Genomic DNA, 16,633 nt, shown 5'->3' with positions numbered 1-16,633 from the left:
GTTTTCTCTGTGCCTCTTGCTACCAGGACCCTTTTCAATGGGGAGAGCTTATGTAACCATCTCTCTGTTCACCATGTACTTAAAACAAACAAACAAACAAAAAAAAAACTACATACATTCAAAGGGAGGAGATAGAGGAGAGGCAGCATATTCCATAATAATCACTTGACTCATGTCATAAACTTTCTGGGTCAGTATCACCCATTATTAGGAGAAGATGAAAGCTATCTGCTTTTATATTTCTTCCACTATTACTGTCATTGACAAATTGCCATTGCTATTTTTGCTTACCATATCACTCATATTCCTTCTTTTAGTCCTATAAGTAAAGTGATTGGTGGGAGTTTGTAATTCGCCTTACCTTGATCATCCTAATTATTTTTTAACTACTGACATTTTGTTATCTACTGCAGTATCAGAAAAGACATAATGAGTAAAAGAAAAATCATTGTGCATGTATTTTAAAAGAAACTTTCATTAAATTCATGTTAAGTAGAGAAATATCTTAAAATTTTGTAAATATCAAAATCCACTAAATAATAGTTTGAATTAGTCCAGGGAATTTTATAGCTTATCTTAGCTTAAAAGAGGCAAATGAAGACTGGGAATTTGGATTTGTAGAGCTGGGCAAAGTGACCACTAAAATTCTGACAATGAATAAAGAGATAGGAAGACCTAACTGCTTTGCATATTTTTAAGATATAATGGGCCCTTCGGTCATGGCATTAGAGAATTCTGATGCTATTGATGGATGGTTGCTTATGTCCATGAAGTACAATATGATCTGCAACTTACACTAAGAATTTTAAAAGATTATTTAGTCCATGACATTAGGTTACACTTAGGTAGGTCATAAATTGATAAGAAAAAGTTAATACTTGTTGAAAAATAGATTGCTGTATTAAAGAAATTCATGGATAATGTCTTACTAATGACTTGTAAACACTTAAAAAAAAAGGTGATCACTTGGAACCAATATGAATGCATTAAGAGAAAGTCACTTTTAAGTAACCTAATTGCCATTTTAGATATTATAAAATTAGTTCAGATACTATGTAAGTTGTCAGATGCCTTGATGAAAAGTAGATATTTGAAATTTTTCATATTCTTCTCATAGAGAAGTTGGAGAAATGTGAATTGCATAATAAGCACATTTAATTCAGTATAACAAACAATAAGCTCTTAAATCAATCAAAAAGTATTTATTGAGATCTACTATATGCCAGGCTCTGTGCTAGCACTGATATAAATACAAAGAATGAAGCATTGTATTTATTGAGTAAGTGTACTTTTGAGGGTAGGGTTTGATTTGTTTTTGTTTTTCTTATAGCCTTGCACATTATTAGATACTTAGGAAATATTTGCTCAGTTGATATTATTTGCAAGGCATTATATTTAGCTTGTGTATGTATATAAAAGATAGATATTATAAAATTCTGTTGGTAAGTGCTTGGAATACCAATTTAATGGGTAAAGAGAGGCAGGGGTTGAATTTAAAAATACCTGTGACAGGGGAGTGTATGATAAATACTAAAGAACTTTGGGGAATGTGCTTTGGGAAATTGAAGAGATTGAGAGGCAAGGATATGGAACAATTTCATGGAGGAGTTGATATCTGGACTCTGAAGAAAGGGGGGGTGGTGCATATAAGTTAAAAATGGAAAAGAGGAGAGTTTGAAAAAGTATTCTCCTTAGATGTGGAGAATGGTGCAAGCAAAGATCCCTAGACAGGAGAATTCTCCATGAGAGGTGGGGAGGGAAAGAATCCTGTCTGGCTAAAAATGTTGTATGTATGAAGGAAAGAATTATGTAGAAAAGTAGAGGAGATTCCTTAGAGAAAAATTGTGGAAGGCTTTGAATGTCAGAATCAGAAAATTATTGTGAATTACATAACTACTTCAGGGGATACCAACTAATGAATTTCTGTCATCCAGCAGAATTTATAGTTACTCTACAGTTCTTTTAATGTTGTCCCTTTTTTTCCCCTACATTAACTTTTGTTTCAATTTTGACTGTGTTGGTTCCATTAAAAATAAGTTTTTAATAACTTAAAACTTCCATGAAATATGGTGCACAAACCATTCTTCCTGATATCCTTCCGATGCATCATAATGATTAATCAGTTTTTTACTTTTAAACTTAAGTGACTACTTCAGACAAATACTTCTAAGATCATTCTTTCACCTCTGATTGAGGCTAAAATGGAAAGGGCACAGGTTCAATTAGATTTTAGAGACTACTGAGCAGATTTTGTTACTTTAACAGTTCCAAACAGACTTCTTGTCTACTGCCTTGACAGCACCAACTTCAGCAGACTGTCTCTTATCATGAAGAACAAAATGATCCACTAGTTCTTTCCTCTTACTAATGATTTAGATGGGTTCACAGAAATGTTCCCTTGAGAGAAGTGTGAGGGGTATTATACATTTTTTGGCAGTTGGTTAATTTTACTTGAATTAGTCATGTATTTAGGTCCCCAAAATAAACCATACAATTGCAGAATGAGATGACCTGAAATGAAAGACGTTCACATTAAAAAAACAAACTCCTAAAACTTGGGGATTTTAAGTTGACCATTAACTCAAGATGAAACAGTAGTATTATGTAGATTACTAAAATCGGCAATTAATTTTTGGACATATTAACAATAAAAGTAAGTGTCCATGTTAAAATGACTGCATCTGCAGTATTGTGCATAATTTTTTATGTGATACTTTAAGAAGGTCATAAATAAAATTAAGTACATCCAGAAGAGGGTGATTTGGGGTGGGAGGTGGGATAGAAAGATCAGAGAACATGCCATATGCTGGAGGGTTGAAGTGAAGAAAAGACTTTAGTGGGAATAAGGGAATAGAACTTTGATAAAACAAAAAATAAGATTAAACTGTTCCATGTTTGTCCAAGTACCAGAACTCGGATAATGAGTGAATTTTGTTGGGAAGTAGATTTCTTCGTAGTAACCTTGTAATGGTTAAACCTGACTAGAAGGAAAATGACTTGTATTATGAAAGAGAGTTCTCATTACTGAAAACCTTCGGAGATTCTGTGACCATGTTAGGAATTAATTGGGAGCAAATGGGATTTCTTCTCATTCCTTTCAGAGTCTATGAGTCTGGGAGGCTATAACAGCCTTTTGAAAATAATGACATGTAAATATCTTGTCCAAGCACTCCCTGAAAACGTCTTATTAATAGATATAATATTGGATTTTCTATTACAATGTCTTCTCACGTTTGTTGAGTGCTTTTCACTTTTCAAAAGACTTTAGCATTTATTTTATATTGTACTTCGGCTTTATACCTTGGGATATAGTTTGTGAAAGTGTTTGTTCTTATCTTTTTTATAGTTTGGAGATCTGAAACCTAGAAAAATTGCGAAACCTAGAAAAAGGTCTTAACCTGTTAACCATAGGTAGTCAGTGATCCAACTCTTTTTTTTTTTTTTAAGTTTTCAGCATCAAAGCATTAAGTTTTGTTTCAGTCTTCCAACTAAATTTGGATCTCCATAGAAGATTTCAAAAGGGTGTAGCAATGAAGTAATATAGTTTTTATTAGACTTGTTAGTCTGTCTTCAAAGCCATGCCTCTTCCTAAAAGTTCAAAGGCTTACTTTGCAAGTTAAATAAATAGAAAAGTTGGTTATAGGTTAGATATCTGTAAGTAGGAAGAAAATGTAAGATGAGAGAAGAGCAAAAGAAACAAGTGAAAGATTTTAAGTGTGAAATTCCATAGGCCCACAGGATTGAATTTCTAAATTCTATTATAATTCTAAATTTTATTAATTGGAAACCCCAGATAAGGGAATGGTATATTAGAAACAAAATCTGTTGTGTTAGCAGAAGATGAAAAACAAGGGATATTTTATGATGTTCTTTTAACTGTGGATAAAACTAGCATGTGCAAAATACAAAACTGGTCAACAGTGAAATGCTAGACCCAAATTTTCTAATATAAGGTTAGATATAGGTACATGATCTGGATTTTCATTGGTATAGGGAACTCAGAGATGGGGAAACTTCTTTTATTTTGTGACAGGATCCAGATTAACATGCAATTGGGAAACATTTAACAAAATAAATAAAAATACATACAACATAGAAAATGTTCATTTGTAGTCTTTTAGTCAATATGTGGCCTACAGGAATCCATCTATTTGGTTTGACACACTTGGCCTAGAGCAGAAAGAAGCTAAATGCCTTGATAAGGGTCATATACAGTAAGTATATGCCAATTAACAGGAATTGAAAGTTTGTCTTTTTGGTTCTGAGGCAAACTTTTTATCCACTATGTAAGACTGCCTCTCAGTTCTAATATAGTAACAGCAAAAAGAGCTCTCAAATTTCTTTTTAACTTTTAAATTAGAAATGGTTCCTTTCTAATAATTTCATATATACCAATTAAGATTAGCTTTGGAGAGAGAGAAAAATAACTGACTTATTCAGCTTTCTGATATAGCTGCAAAATTTGATGGGGAAACAACTTTTAAATGACTGCTTTAGAATATATACTACCTACATTTTTTACATGTAAAATATACATCTCTTTAAATTGACTACTGTGTTCAGACTATATATTAATTAATTAGAATGCACATTTTTAGAGGGGTAATTGACTTTTCCAAAGTAATGATTTAAATTGGGATTTGATCTACTTGAATTTAAATAAGTTCACCTTCTGTTCTAGTATTTTAATTTTATATGTTTTTTCATTAGATTGTTAGGAAGAGGGTGTTGTCTGATAGCAGTGAAGACCGAGATACAAAAGAAGCTCTAAAGGAGTTTGATTTCTTGGTTGCACCAGATGAAGGAGACGGAGAATCTAGAAGTGCAGGCGATGGAACAGAATGGGGTAAGAAAGTTTAATAATTCTGAATGGGGAACCTGAAAATTAGTCAAAGAAAGAGATAGTTTGCCTGGTGTTAAGCCTTTCTCAAGGACTCTTATTGTATTGATAGTTTATGAGCTTTTTGCTGTTAACTTTTTATATCCAGAGCTTGAAAAAAATCTTGTCAACTCCTTTATGTATTTAAAATGTGATTGATAAAATTTAAAAAATTTAATGTAACATACAAAATTTTAAAGAATTTTATGTTTTATATAGAATTTCTGATTCAAACTTTTGCATTCATTGAGTATAAGAACAGAGTAGAGAATTTGAGTTCTCTTTTGCTATTGATTGCAGAAAGAAGTGTAAGTCAGAAAACTGTAGCTACTTATCTACTTTATTCAGGTCTATGACTTTGAACCAAGATATAGAACTATCTTGCACAAATTTATCATGAGTGGTAGAAATATTCTAAAAAGTCAAGTAATATAAAAGCAATAAGTTTTTTTCAGGGTTTGTGGATGAAAATAAATTATTTTTACATAGTTTCTATGGCATAGAACCTTATAGTAGTCTCAAAAATAAGTAATACTGACAAAGTTAGCATAATTATACATCTTTCCAAGATAATTTTTCCATTCTTTATTGGATGCTAGAACTAGATAGATTATACTTTTGCAAGTTATATATTATTGGAAGAGACAATCCCTTTTCATATAAAAAAAATACATGTACCTAAATATTATGTGTGGTATATATGAATATATATGCATATACAAAGTAACCCTTGATGAAAATCACTAGAAAGGATGATTGAGTGTGAACCAGGAAGGATTTCTGGAAGAAGATGTCATTTGAACTGTGTCTTAAAGGAATCCAGGGAGATAAGGGTAGGTAAAGGAGGGAGATGATTTTAAATTTGTGAATATCCAGACCAAGCATATGCAAACAAATGGATCATCAAGTGTGAGGAAAAGCTAGTAGACCAGTATTAATATTCCCAAATGCAGAGGAGGGGCAGTGTATAAGGACTCTAGAAAGGTAAGCTGAGATTGAGTTTTAAAGAGCTTTAAATGCCAAGCAGAGGATTTTATATTTGATCATGTAGCCAGTCAGTAGAGTACCTTTAGCAGTTACCAAGAAGTGATAGTGATATAGTCTTCTCTTAGCTTTAGAAAATCACTTTGGCTGTGTGGAAGATAGATGAGAGCAGAGAGAGTGCAGTTGAGGCAAGAGGTAATAAGGGTTTGAACTAGAATGAGAAGGAGATGTATACAAGAGATATTTTTTACACATGTGGAAATGACACGATTTTGTCACCAATTGGATGTCAAGTGAATAAAAGGAATGTGATACCAAGGTTGCGAGCCTCGTTGACTAGAATAATTTTTTTAAAAAACAGAAATAGGAAAGTTTGGAAGAAACTTGGCATATGGAATAGTGGTAGTCTCTCGGTAACCGAGGATGACGATTGTCTTTGTGCGTTTTCATCTATGATAGATGAGTGTGCACAAAGACACTTGTGCGTGAAGGAGATTTAAGTGGAAAAGTCGATGCACAGAGACAGTCCCAATCTCTCGGCATTGAAAGCCTGGGTCCATTGGCACGAAAAATTGTTACACCTGGAGACTTCCTCAGCTGCATTGGATGGCCGTGTTGTCTTTTGTGCTCCAACACGCCCTAAGCACTCCACAGTGCTTTGCTGCGTCGCCATCTCAGCTGTTGAACCTTCTTGTTGGTTTCTTCCATCTGTTCCGCTGAAACAGTCTTCACATGCTGGGTGAGCAAAGCCCTGGTTCACCAGGGGTCTATGACCCAATGGCTACCCTCACAAGGTTTAGCCGGCCTGTCGAAGCCATTGCTCGGGGTGTGGCCGCTGCCGCATGCTAGCAGCTACTGGGCGCCACAAGTGAGAGCTGGGTGTCAGAGGCTAGAGAGCTGCCCTAGGAGGGCACGACAAGCCCTCCATACCAGAGATACTACCCCTCCCTGAGCACCTCATACATCCCGGCATATGGAATATCTAATTTGAAATATCCAATAGACAATGATTTTGAAATAGATTTCAAGAGAAGGGATAGAACTGGGAGTTTATTGTTTAGGGATGATAATTGAACCCTAGAGAACTAATGAGTTAACCAAGAGGTAGAAAAAAAGGAGACCTGGCATAGAACTTTGGGGCATATTCAGTTAATAGGTGTTACATGGATGGTGAACCAGAGAATGAGGCTGAGAACAAAGGAAGAGATAAGGAGAAGGATAACCAAGAGAGAAAAGTGTTATCAAAATCCAAAGAAGGTATATTCAGGAAGAAAGGGTAGTTAGCAGTATCAGTTGCTATAGAGAGATCAGAAAGGATTAGGAATTGGAAAAGGCCATGAAATTTGGCAGTTAGGAGATGATCAGTGATTTTGGACAGATTAGTTTTGGTGGTATGTTTGGAGACCAGATTGCTGATGCTTCTGAATAAGCTCCAAATGGATGAGAGCTAGATATAAAATAGCATATCACAAACAAATTACAGGAATAAGGAAGAAATTATCTTTCAGATTTGTGGCTAAGAAAGGAGTTTATGATCAAACAAGGGATAGAGAATATTACAGAAGATAAAATGGACAATTTTGATTCCATATATGTATATGTATATATATGATTGTGCAAGTAAATTTAATATAGCTAAGATTAGAAGGGAAACAGGTAATACTAAAAAAAATATTGGCAGCAGTTCTCATTTCCAATCTACATAAGAAAGTTATTCAAATGAGAGTAAGAGACATTTCCCAGTTGATAAATGGCCAGTGGGTATGAATAAGCAGTTCTTATGGGAAAAATTCCAAGCTATATATAGTATTATTAAAAAAATGCTCCAAAAAAAATGCTCCAAAGCACTAAAGATTAGAGAAATACAAATAAATATAACTCTAAGGTTCTACCTCACACTCATTGGTTGGCAATGATGAGGGAAAAAATTAAAAAGATAAATGTTGGCAGTGCTGTGAGAAAATAGGCACATTGATAGACCACATAATTAGTATGACTATTCTAGAGTAGCTTTTTTTTGTGTGGCATCAAGTAGTTGGAAATTGAGGGATGACCCATCAAATGGAGAATGACTGAACACATTATGGTATATGAATGTGATAGAAAACTGTTGTATATTAAGAAATGGAGAGAGAGTTTTAGCGAGACCTGGAAAAGCTTTAGTCTGTTAGTCAGGAGACATTTATCAAGTGCCTGTTACATGCCAGGAGTTATACATCACACACATGCACACATGCAAACAAATATGTTTAGTCAAATATATACAGGATAAATAGGAAGTAATTAAAAGAGGGAAGGCACTAGAATTAAGAGGGAACTGGGAAAGGCTTCCTAGATGCCAAGAAGATGAGATTTTAGTTGGAACTTAAAGGAATCCTGGGAAGCCAATAAAGTGAGATGAGGAGGGAGTACTTTTCAGGCATGGATTTCGGTAAGAAGAAATGACCAGAACCAAGAGATGTAGTATCTTTGTCAAGGAATAGCAAGGAGGCTAGTGTCCCTGGATTCCAGATCATGTGTCAGGGAGTGAGGTTAAAGAAAACTGGAAACATAGGTGGGACTTGGTTATGAAAGGCTTTGAATCCCTAACAGAGAATTTTATATTTGGTCCTAGGCCTACCATTTAGGAAAATCATTTTAGTAGGTAACTGGAGGATAGAGTAGAAAGAGACTTGTGGCTGACAGATGTACCTGCAGGCTATTGCAATAATCCAGGCATGGGGTGATGAATCTGTACTAGAGTGGTAGCACTGCCAGAGGAGAGAAGGGCAGATTCCAGAGATGCAGTGAAGGTGAAATTGACAGACCTTGGCAATAGATTGAGGGGAAAAGGGTGAAAGGAAGTGAGAAGTCAAGGATAACACTTAGCTTGTGAGCCTGAGGAACTGGGAAGTTGGTGTTGTCCTTGACAGGAATAAGGTAGCTCAAGGTAGAGAGAGGGGAAAGATAATGAGTACTCTTTTGAACACTTAAACATGTTGAGTTTAAGATGTTTATTGGACATCTACTTTGAGATATCCAAAGGGCAATTAGAGAAGTGAGATTGGAGATCAGCAGAGCGGATGGGGTAGCATAAGTAGATTGGAAAATTGTCACCTTTGAAGATGATAATTAAATCCATGGAAGCTGATGAGATCACTAAGTGAAAGAGTATAAAGAGAGAAAAAGAGAGAAGAGGACTCAGGAAAGAACTCTATCAGATTCCAATACTTAGAAAATATGATCTGGATCAGCATCTATCAAGGGATCTTGAGACAGAATGAGCTGATAGGTAGGAGACAAGAGAGTCATGTCCTGAAAACCTAAAGAGCCTAAAGAGAAGAAAGTATCAAGGAGCAGAGGTTGATCAGTATTATCAAAGGCTACAGAGAAGTTAAGAAGAAAGTATTAAGAAAAGGTTGTTTATGGCAATTAAGATTTCACTGGGGACTTCTGGGTGGGATAGAGCCAACATGAAAGAGTAGAGACAGTTGAGCCATTCCAACATTCTCCTCCAAATGTTTAACTTAATAAAAATAATTCCTCAATTAAATTCTGGAGTGGCCAAACCTGCAAAAGGTCAGAATGAGGTATTGTTCTTGCTTTAGACAATTTTGACTGTTGGAAAGAGATCTGTGACACTAAAGGGAGGATGCAAGTCTTAAGCCCAAGAGGATGAAACACCATTGGTGGGGCGAAGTGGTGGTGACAGAAATAACAACAGCATTGGGAGTTCTCAAGCTGGAAATGGTAAGGGAACTGATCAGAAGGAAGTTATCAGTGTTAGCACTGCACCCAGGATCATATGATATTTGGCAACTCCATAGTCTCTACATACTCCTGGGTCATAGTTTAAACATGGAGAGGAGTCTTTTGGGTCAAGAGTGAGCAAGAGCCCTGAGGGGGCAACTGTTTGGCAGCTCCATTGTCTATACCCACTTCTATACCCAAGGTCAGGAAGGAGCAGCAGGGGAAACGGAGCCCTGAGTATCAGTATCAGTTGCAATCCCAGAGAATCAAGAACCCCTATTGAACCAACCAGAGTAGGGATTAGGTGAGCAGTATACTTTTCCCCACGTCACATCACTGTGGAAGCACTGAAAACTTCTAATCTCCCAGAACTAGTGCTGAAAATAGGAGTGTGAAAAAGCCTGAAGCTTGAGACCTTGCCCACCCCATCTCTCATATATGCCATGCATGGCAATATGATTAGGGGAGATAGCATCGCAAGAGGACAGTATATTATTGAATTGGTTCATCAGGGGGGTCAAGATGGGGAGAAGAGGAGAGTGCCTAGTGCAGGGGAGATGGCCTGAGAGAGAATTGAGGGAGTTTGAGGGACTGGAGGTCATGGTGAGGATGAAGAGTAGATTGGTAAGGGAAGGCAAAGGGAGAGGTGGAAAGCCAATAGATTATGCTCAGATAAGGGAATTTTGAAATTCTTGAACAAGGAGGTGATCTATTTGTAGGTAATGACAGGACTGAGGGCATGACCATTTTTGTGTGTAACTGAAGTAGGTCATTGGAAGTAGGTTAAAAAAAGTAAGTAGTTAGGGTGTTTGAGGGCTAGACAAATGCCTATTGAGGCACCTAAATATGAGGGCAGGAATTTGAGAGTGTGAGGAATGTGTCCTGGAAGCCTATGGACAAGGGCTACTAAATTGTTTTGATAAGTAAGAGTTGCATACACCTCAAAGAAAGAGACTACTGAATGATGGAGAGAAGAGGAGTATCTGAGAATGAAGCATTAGTGGGAAACAAGAAATATTCCAATTCCTGCGTGGACTAGTGAACAAGGGGAATAAATGGAGATGACTTATGAACTTAAGCAGAATGAAATGAATAGAACCAGGAAAACAATTTACAATATAACGTATATTGCAGAAACAAAATATTCTGAAGATTTAAAATCAAAGAAGTAATCAACCATGATCTCAGAGGATTGATGAAGAACACTGCCTACATCTTCATCAAGAGGGGATAGACATCTGCAGAATGAGAAACAGTTAGTGGCCAATGTGGGAATCAAAGTTCTTCCTTTCCTTTTTTCTTCCTTTGTCCTTTTTAGTGGGAGGGACAAAGTGGGAGAGAAAAAAACCTTTAATTATTGAAAAAAGTTAAGAAAGAGAATTAAAGAGAAACTGAATATAAAAAAGTTTTTCTATAAAAAGCAATTGGACAAGAGATATAGCAGGATAGCTAGTGGGGATGCAGTAAAGTTTTGTTTTGTTTATAGGTGGAGAGATGAATATATTTGTAGGTAGAAGAGAAGAAATGGAGTAAGTAGGAGAGAGAATGTTAAGATTTTTTCTTTAGACTTTGCTTGGGTCTCAAAAATTTAATGTAAAATTGTTTTTCATCATTTCTGGCAAAGAGTTTTAGTTAAGTCTTACAAAGCAGTTCAGTTCTGGTCACCATAATTCCAGAAGAAAAACTGGAGGTCATCTAAAGGAGAGTGACTAGGGCTACCAGGAAACTTGAAAACATGCCATTTGAGGATTGGGTGGTGGAACTAGGGATGTTTAATCTCAAAGAGTCTGAATACTAAAGGAAGTGCATTCATTCTCTTCACATATTTGTATGATTGCTACATGGATGTAGCAAGGTGAAATGACAGACCATGGCAACATAAGTTTTCTATTTTCTAAAATGATCTGAAGCCCTAGAGGATTAAACTTTGGAAATATTTAAGACAATGAAAATTGTTTTCATTATTCTTGAAGTTTTTACAGTAGTCTCTTGATATCTGCGTAAAAAACAACTTGCCATATCATGATTTCTTGAGATTTTCAGCATGCAGCATATTATAGGACATTGGCATACTTGCATTGACATTTTATGCTTATAGTCATGCACACATCTAAAATAACTGGTTATGTGTACATTTGCAAAGGCATCTGATGGGAAAAATCTTCATGCAATTTTTTCATTTGGGGTGACATCATTTAAAGTTAAATTAAATATTGAACCTTGGTTCTAATTTTCAGAAACTTGTGGGCAAATAAATATGTAAATGATATGTAAAATAAATATGTAACATTACAACCAATGGTGAACTTCAAAAAATAAGTGAAAATAATGTCATCAGAGAATTATATAATAGGAAGGAAAAATGAGCTGATCTCATATCAAAAGAAAGGGACAACAGTTAGAGGACCAGATTATTCTGCTTATATCAAGAGGTATTAGGAGCCATTAAAGAATTAATGAAATTAAAGACTCTAGCACTTTGGGTGAACAATCTTTAATGAGCTTTTGGGAGATCATGGAAGAGAGTTGTAAAGGATGGGCTGCTATTTCGGGCCAGGCTAGATTCAAGCTAGTCTAGTTGAGATTTGGGATTGGAATAAAATTGAGGTGTCCATAAACCAGCTAACACCCAACAAAAAAAGTTTACTCGAAAATAGCATGGAAAAGATATCCAACAAAGATGTGTCACTGATTCTGTTGGGTATAGCTTCCCTGACTCCATTTTTTACATGATCCCGTCCCAGTCAGCAGTGTGTGTGAAGCCTTAGGACTGATACCATCTTGTGCTATTCTTTTTAACTTAAGTGGTCAGAAAACAACATCAACAATTCAAGGCTTAGTGTCCTCAGCTAATTTTTGAGAACAGTTCTTTATCTTTTAAGAAAAATCTAGCCCAACATAAATATAGGATAGATGTTCCCTGAACATTCCACTTTTTGATGACATTACAAAGGTCATTTTTCCCCTTTTTTAATAAGTTTTTTTATTTATATCTTTTTTTTTCTGTTTCTTACTCCATCCTAGTTATCTCAATTATCACTTCCCTTCTCCTTCCTTAGAACCATTCTAGAAAATGGGAAAAAATTTGTACAACTTATCAGTTCATTGAAAAAGTCCAGAAACATGTAGGATATCTTAACACTTGTAACCTCTCACCTCCACAAATAGCTATTTGGGGGTAGCTTCTCATATCTCTTCATTCAAGTTCTGCTTGATCTTTATAATTATGTTCTATTTGCTTTTGATTTTTTCACTTTGTAATTATTCTTTATTTCTTTAAGGAGAACTTTGTTATTTGATTTATATATCTTTTGTATATCTTAGTAGGTTTGGTAGGTTGAACTCCAGATATTTTATGCATTTTTTAGTGCTTTAGAGTGAGATTTCCCTCTTATTATTTCTTGTGTTTTGTTATTATTATATAGAAATGCTGTTGGTTTTTTAGGATTTATTTTGTAGCCTGTAACTTTGCAAAAGTTATTATCTAAATTTGTCTCTTGACTAATTCACTTTGATTTTTATCATCAGCAAATAAGAATAGTGTTATCCTCTCTTACCTTATTTTTATTACTTTCATTCCTTTCTATTATCATATTGCTTTTGCTAGCATTTCCAGAACTTTATCAAATAATAGTGGGGAGAGTTGTTTCATTCTCATATTTATTAGGAAAAGGTTCTATTATTGCATATGATGCTTGGTTTTGGTTTTAGATAGATCCTTTATATAATGTTAAAAAATGGCCCTCTGTGCCTATACTTTGTCAGGTTTTTTATCATAAAAAATTACTATACTTTCTCAGAGACCTTTTTCTGTATCTCTTGAGATGACCATGTAGTTTTGGATGGCTTTGATTTTAATATGATTAGTTATTTCCTAATGATTGAACCACAGTATCCCTAGTAAAAATCTCACATGATCATGTGAATAATTTCTTGGAAAAATTTGTAAATCTTGGAGTCTGACAGAACTCCTGTCAGAACTTCTGACAGAAGTTTTTTTGAGTCATTGGTTAAGTTTTCAGTGTTTTATTTTTCTGTGTTTTAGGTATTAGCTTTATATTTGTCTTATTAAAAATTCTGGTAGAGTGTTTTCTTGCTCAGTAATCTTTAATGTATAGGTATTAATTGTTCTTTAAATATTTATTAGAATTCTCTTCTAGAGAATTTTATTTTGTAGCCTGTAACTTTGTACAAGCTATCATCTAAATTTGTCTCTTGGCAATTCACTTTCATTTTTATCATCAGCAAATAAGGATAGTCTTATCCTATCTTACCATATCTCTATCTAGAACTAGATAGTCAGGAGTTTTTTTCCTTTGGTAGTTCCTTTAGAGCTAGATTAATATCCTTTTCTGAGATTCAATTATTTAAAATCTATCTGTACAGTATTGCTCTTACTGCGTGCAATGTTCTCTTGGTTCTACTCATTTTACTCTGCCTCAGTGTGCTTTCAAATTTTTTTACATCATCCTGATCATTATTTATTATACTATATTAGTCTTCCTTTACAATCATATACCACTACTTGTTCAGCCATTCCCAATTCTTGGGTATCCTTCCACTTCCTAGTTCTTTGGCACCACAAGAAGTGCTACTATTAATATCTAAATATCCTCTCTAGAATACTAGAAACAGTTCAAAACTCCTGCAGCAATGCATTAGTATCTCAATTTTCCATCATCCCTTCCAACATTTGTTATTTTCCTTTTCTGGCATAAGAGCCAATCTGATAGGTATGAGGTAATTCTTTGGAGTTGTTTTAATTTTCATTTCTTTAACTAATAGTGATTTAGAGCATTTTTTCACATGGCTGTAGATAGCTTCAATTACTTTGTCTGAGAACTATCTACTACCATTTATCAATTGGGAAATGACTTAAATTCTTATACATTTGACTCAGTTCTCTGTGTACTTTAGAAATAAGACTTTTATTAAAGAAATGTATAATTTTCCACAATTATGATTACTGTATATTTTGCCCTCCACAATATCTTGTTTCAGGTCCTCTGATCTTTTAATGTAGCAGTTGATAAACTGACTGTGGCTCCATGATATTCTAATTGTTTCTTTTTAGATGCTTGTAATATTTTTTTTTCCCTTGAACATGGAGCTCTGGAATTTAACTACAATATTCCTGGGAGTTTTCATTTTGGGAACTCTTTCAGGAGATGATCATTGGGTTCTTTTGCATTTATCCTCTCATTCTGAAATATCAAGGCAGTCTTTATTGATCATTTCTTGAAAGATGATATCTAAGCTCTTTTTTCCCTTATGGCTTTCAGGTAGTCCAATAATTCTTAAATGAGCTCTTCTTGATTTATTTTTCTAGGTTAGTTGTTTTTCTAATATCACATTTTACATTTCCTTCTATTTTTTTTTATTCTTTTGGTTTTATTATTTCATGATGTCACTTGTAGTCATTACCTTCCACTTGCCCAATTCTAATTTTTAAGGAATTCATCAGTAAGCTTTTGAACATTTTTTTCCTGTATAATTCTGTTTTTTTTTTTTTTAAGGAAGTTCTCTTCAGTGGATTTTTGTGCTTTTTCCATTTGGCCTGTTTTTTTTTTTAAGGTATTTTTTCTAAAGTATTTTTTGCTCCTTTACCAAACTGACCCCTTTTTTCATGATTTTTTACATCACTCATTTTCTCCTCAATTTTTTATCTACCTCTCTGATTTTTAAAGTCCTTTTTGACCTCTTCCAGAAATTCTATTTTGGACGTGAGACCAATTCATATCTTTCTTTGAGAATTCAGATAGAGCCCCTTCCTTGTCATCTTCCGAGTTTGTGTTTTGATCTTCCCTTTCTCCATAATAATTTTCTATGTTGAATTTCATTTTTTTTATTTGCTCATTTTTCAAGCCATTTTCTTAAAAACTGTTAAAGTTGGGCTCCATTCCTGTGGTAGTGGTAGGGCACTATTCCAAGCTTCAGATTTTTTGTTCAGCTATTTTCATTTCCCTTACTGGGAGTCCTATTGATTTTATAGAAAACTACAGTTCATAGTTCTGGAACAGTAAAGGAAAATCTTACCTTTTAAAGTGATGCAACACCATCAGCCAGTGACCTAGAGTGCATTTGGCATTTTTGTCTGTATCCTCAATTCTGGCAAAATCTCAGGCTTCTGGGAAGACCCAAACATTGCCCAAACATTGAGTTCATATAGTACCCATCTTAGACAGTAACCAAAAATAGCAGTCTTCAATGAGGTCCTATGACTGCTATATTTAGTGGGTCTGGAGATTACTGTCACTCCCAAATAAAAAAGTTAACACAAATTCAACAAGCAACAATTTATAGCATTTGTCATTTTCAGGGCATAGTTCTCAGTGACCCAGAATACACACCAGTTTCTAGTTTCTGAATGATTATGGACTGTTTATTTCCTAATGCCTCAAGGTTAGTGGGATTTTACCCCTGCTTCATTAATAGGATTCAAGATAAGTGGCCAGAAGAACCATCAGAAGCACAGTGTCCACTTGAATAAAAGGCTTTCTTATTTAGGAAGCCAGTCTCTCAAGACTCCTCTTTCTTTATATTGTTTTTCCTCCACTTCAGCCATAGAATTATTCCAATCCAGTCCTGGTGTTTGATGCCAAATATTTTGGATTAGGCCTGAGTCAATCAGTTCTTGTCGTTCAGGTTCAATATTGGAACAGAACTGTTCTTGTACATAATCTAACATCTATAAAAGTAATTTACTTCGTATGGAAAAAATAAGCAGGGATACAATATTGATTCACATGGGTGCAGCTTCCCTTCCACTTTTGCTGTGGTCGTGTGCCAGTCATTAGTGTCGTTCAAGACTGAGGACCAAGCTGACTTTTCTCTAGACTTTTGTCCTTAGGTAGCCAGGAAGTCACATCAGCAGGGTGAACCTTAATCCCCTGGATCAGTGGTCTCATTATGTCTTGGGAAAACCTAGTCAAACCTTTTTTGGAATTGACATTGTTCCTATAGTGGTAACTATCTGTATCAACAGAGGAATCTAATGAATCACATCGTAGATCCATTTGAGTAACTTTTAGATCCCTTTGT

General features: G+C 35.0%; 1 protein-coding gene across 2 annotated transcripts in view; it reads left to right on the top strand.

Annotated features, from left to right (window-relative positions):
- Window positions 1-16,633, top strand: part of STRN (striatin) — a 165,137-nt gene that overhangs the window by 100,835 nt on the left and 47,669 nt on the right. For both annotated transcript variants that reach the window (XM_007476081.3, XM_001371682.3), the window contains exon 7: window positions 4,711-4,846. In XM_007476081.3, the coding sequence (XP_007476143.1) occupies window positions 4,711-4,846 (136 nt within the window). The remainder of the gene's footprint in view (window positions 1-4,710; window positions 4,847-16,633) is intronic.

Source organism: Monodelphis domestica, chromosome 1 (assembly GCF_027887165.1).
Source record: "Monodelphis domestica isolate mMonDom1 chromosome 1, mMonDom1.pri, whole genome shotgun sequence".
In the NCBI taxonomy this organism is placed as follows: domain Eukaryota; kingdom Metazoa; phylum Chordata; class Mammalia; order Didelphimorphia; family Didelphidae; genus Monodelphis; species Monodelphis domestica.
This window is presented reverse-complemented; position numbering and strand designations above follow the sequence as displayed.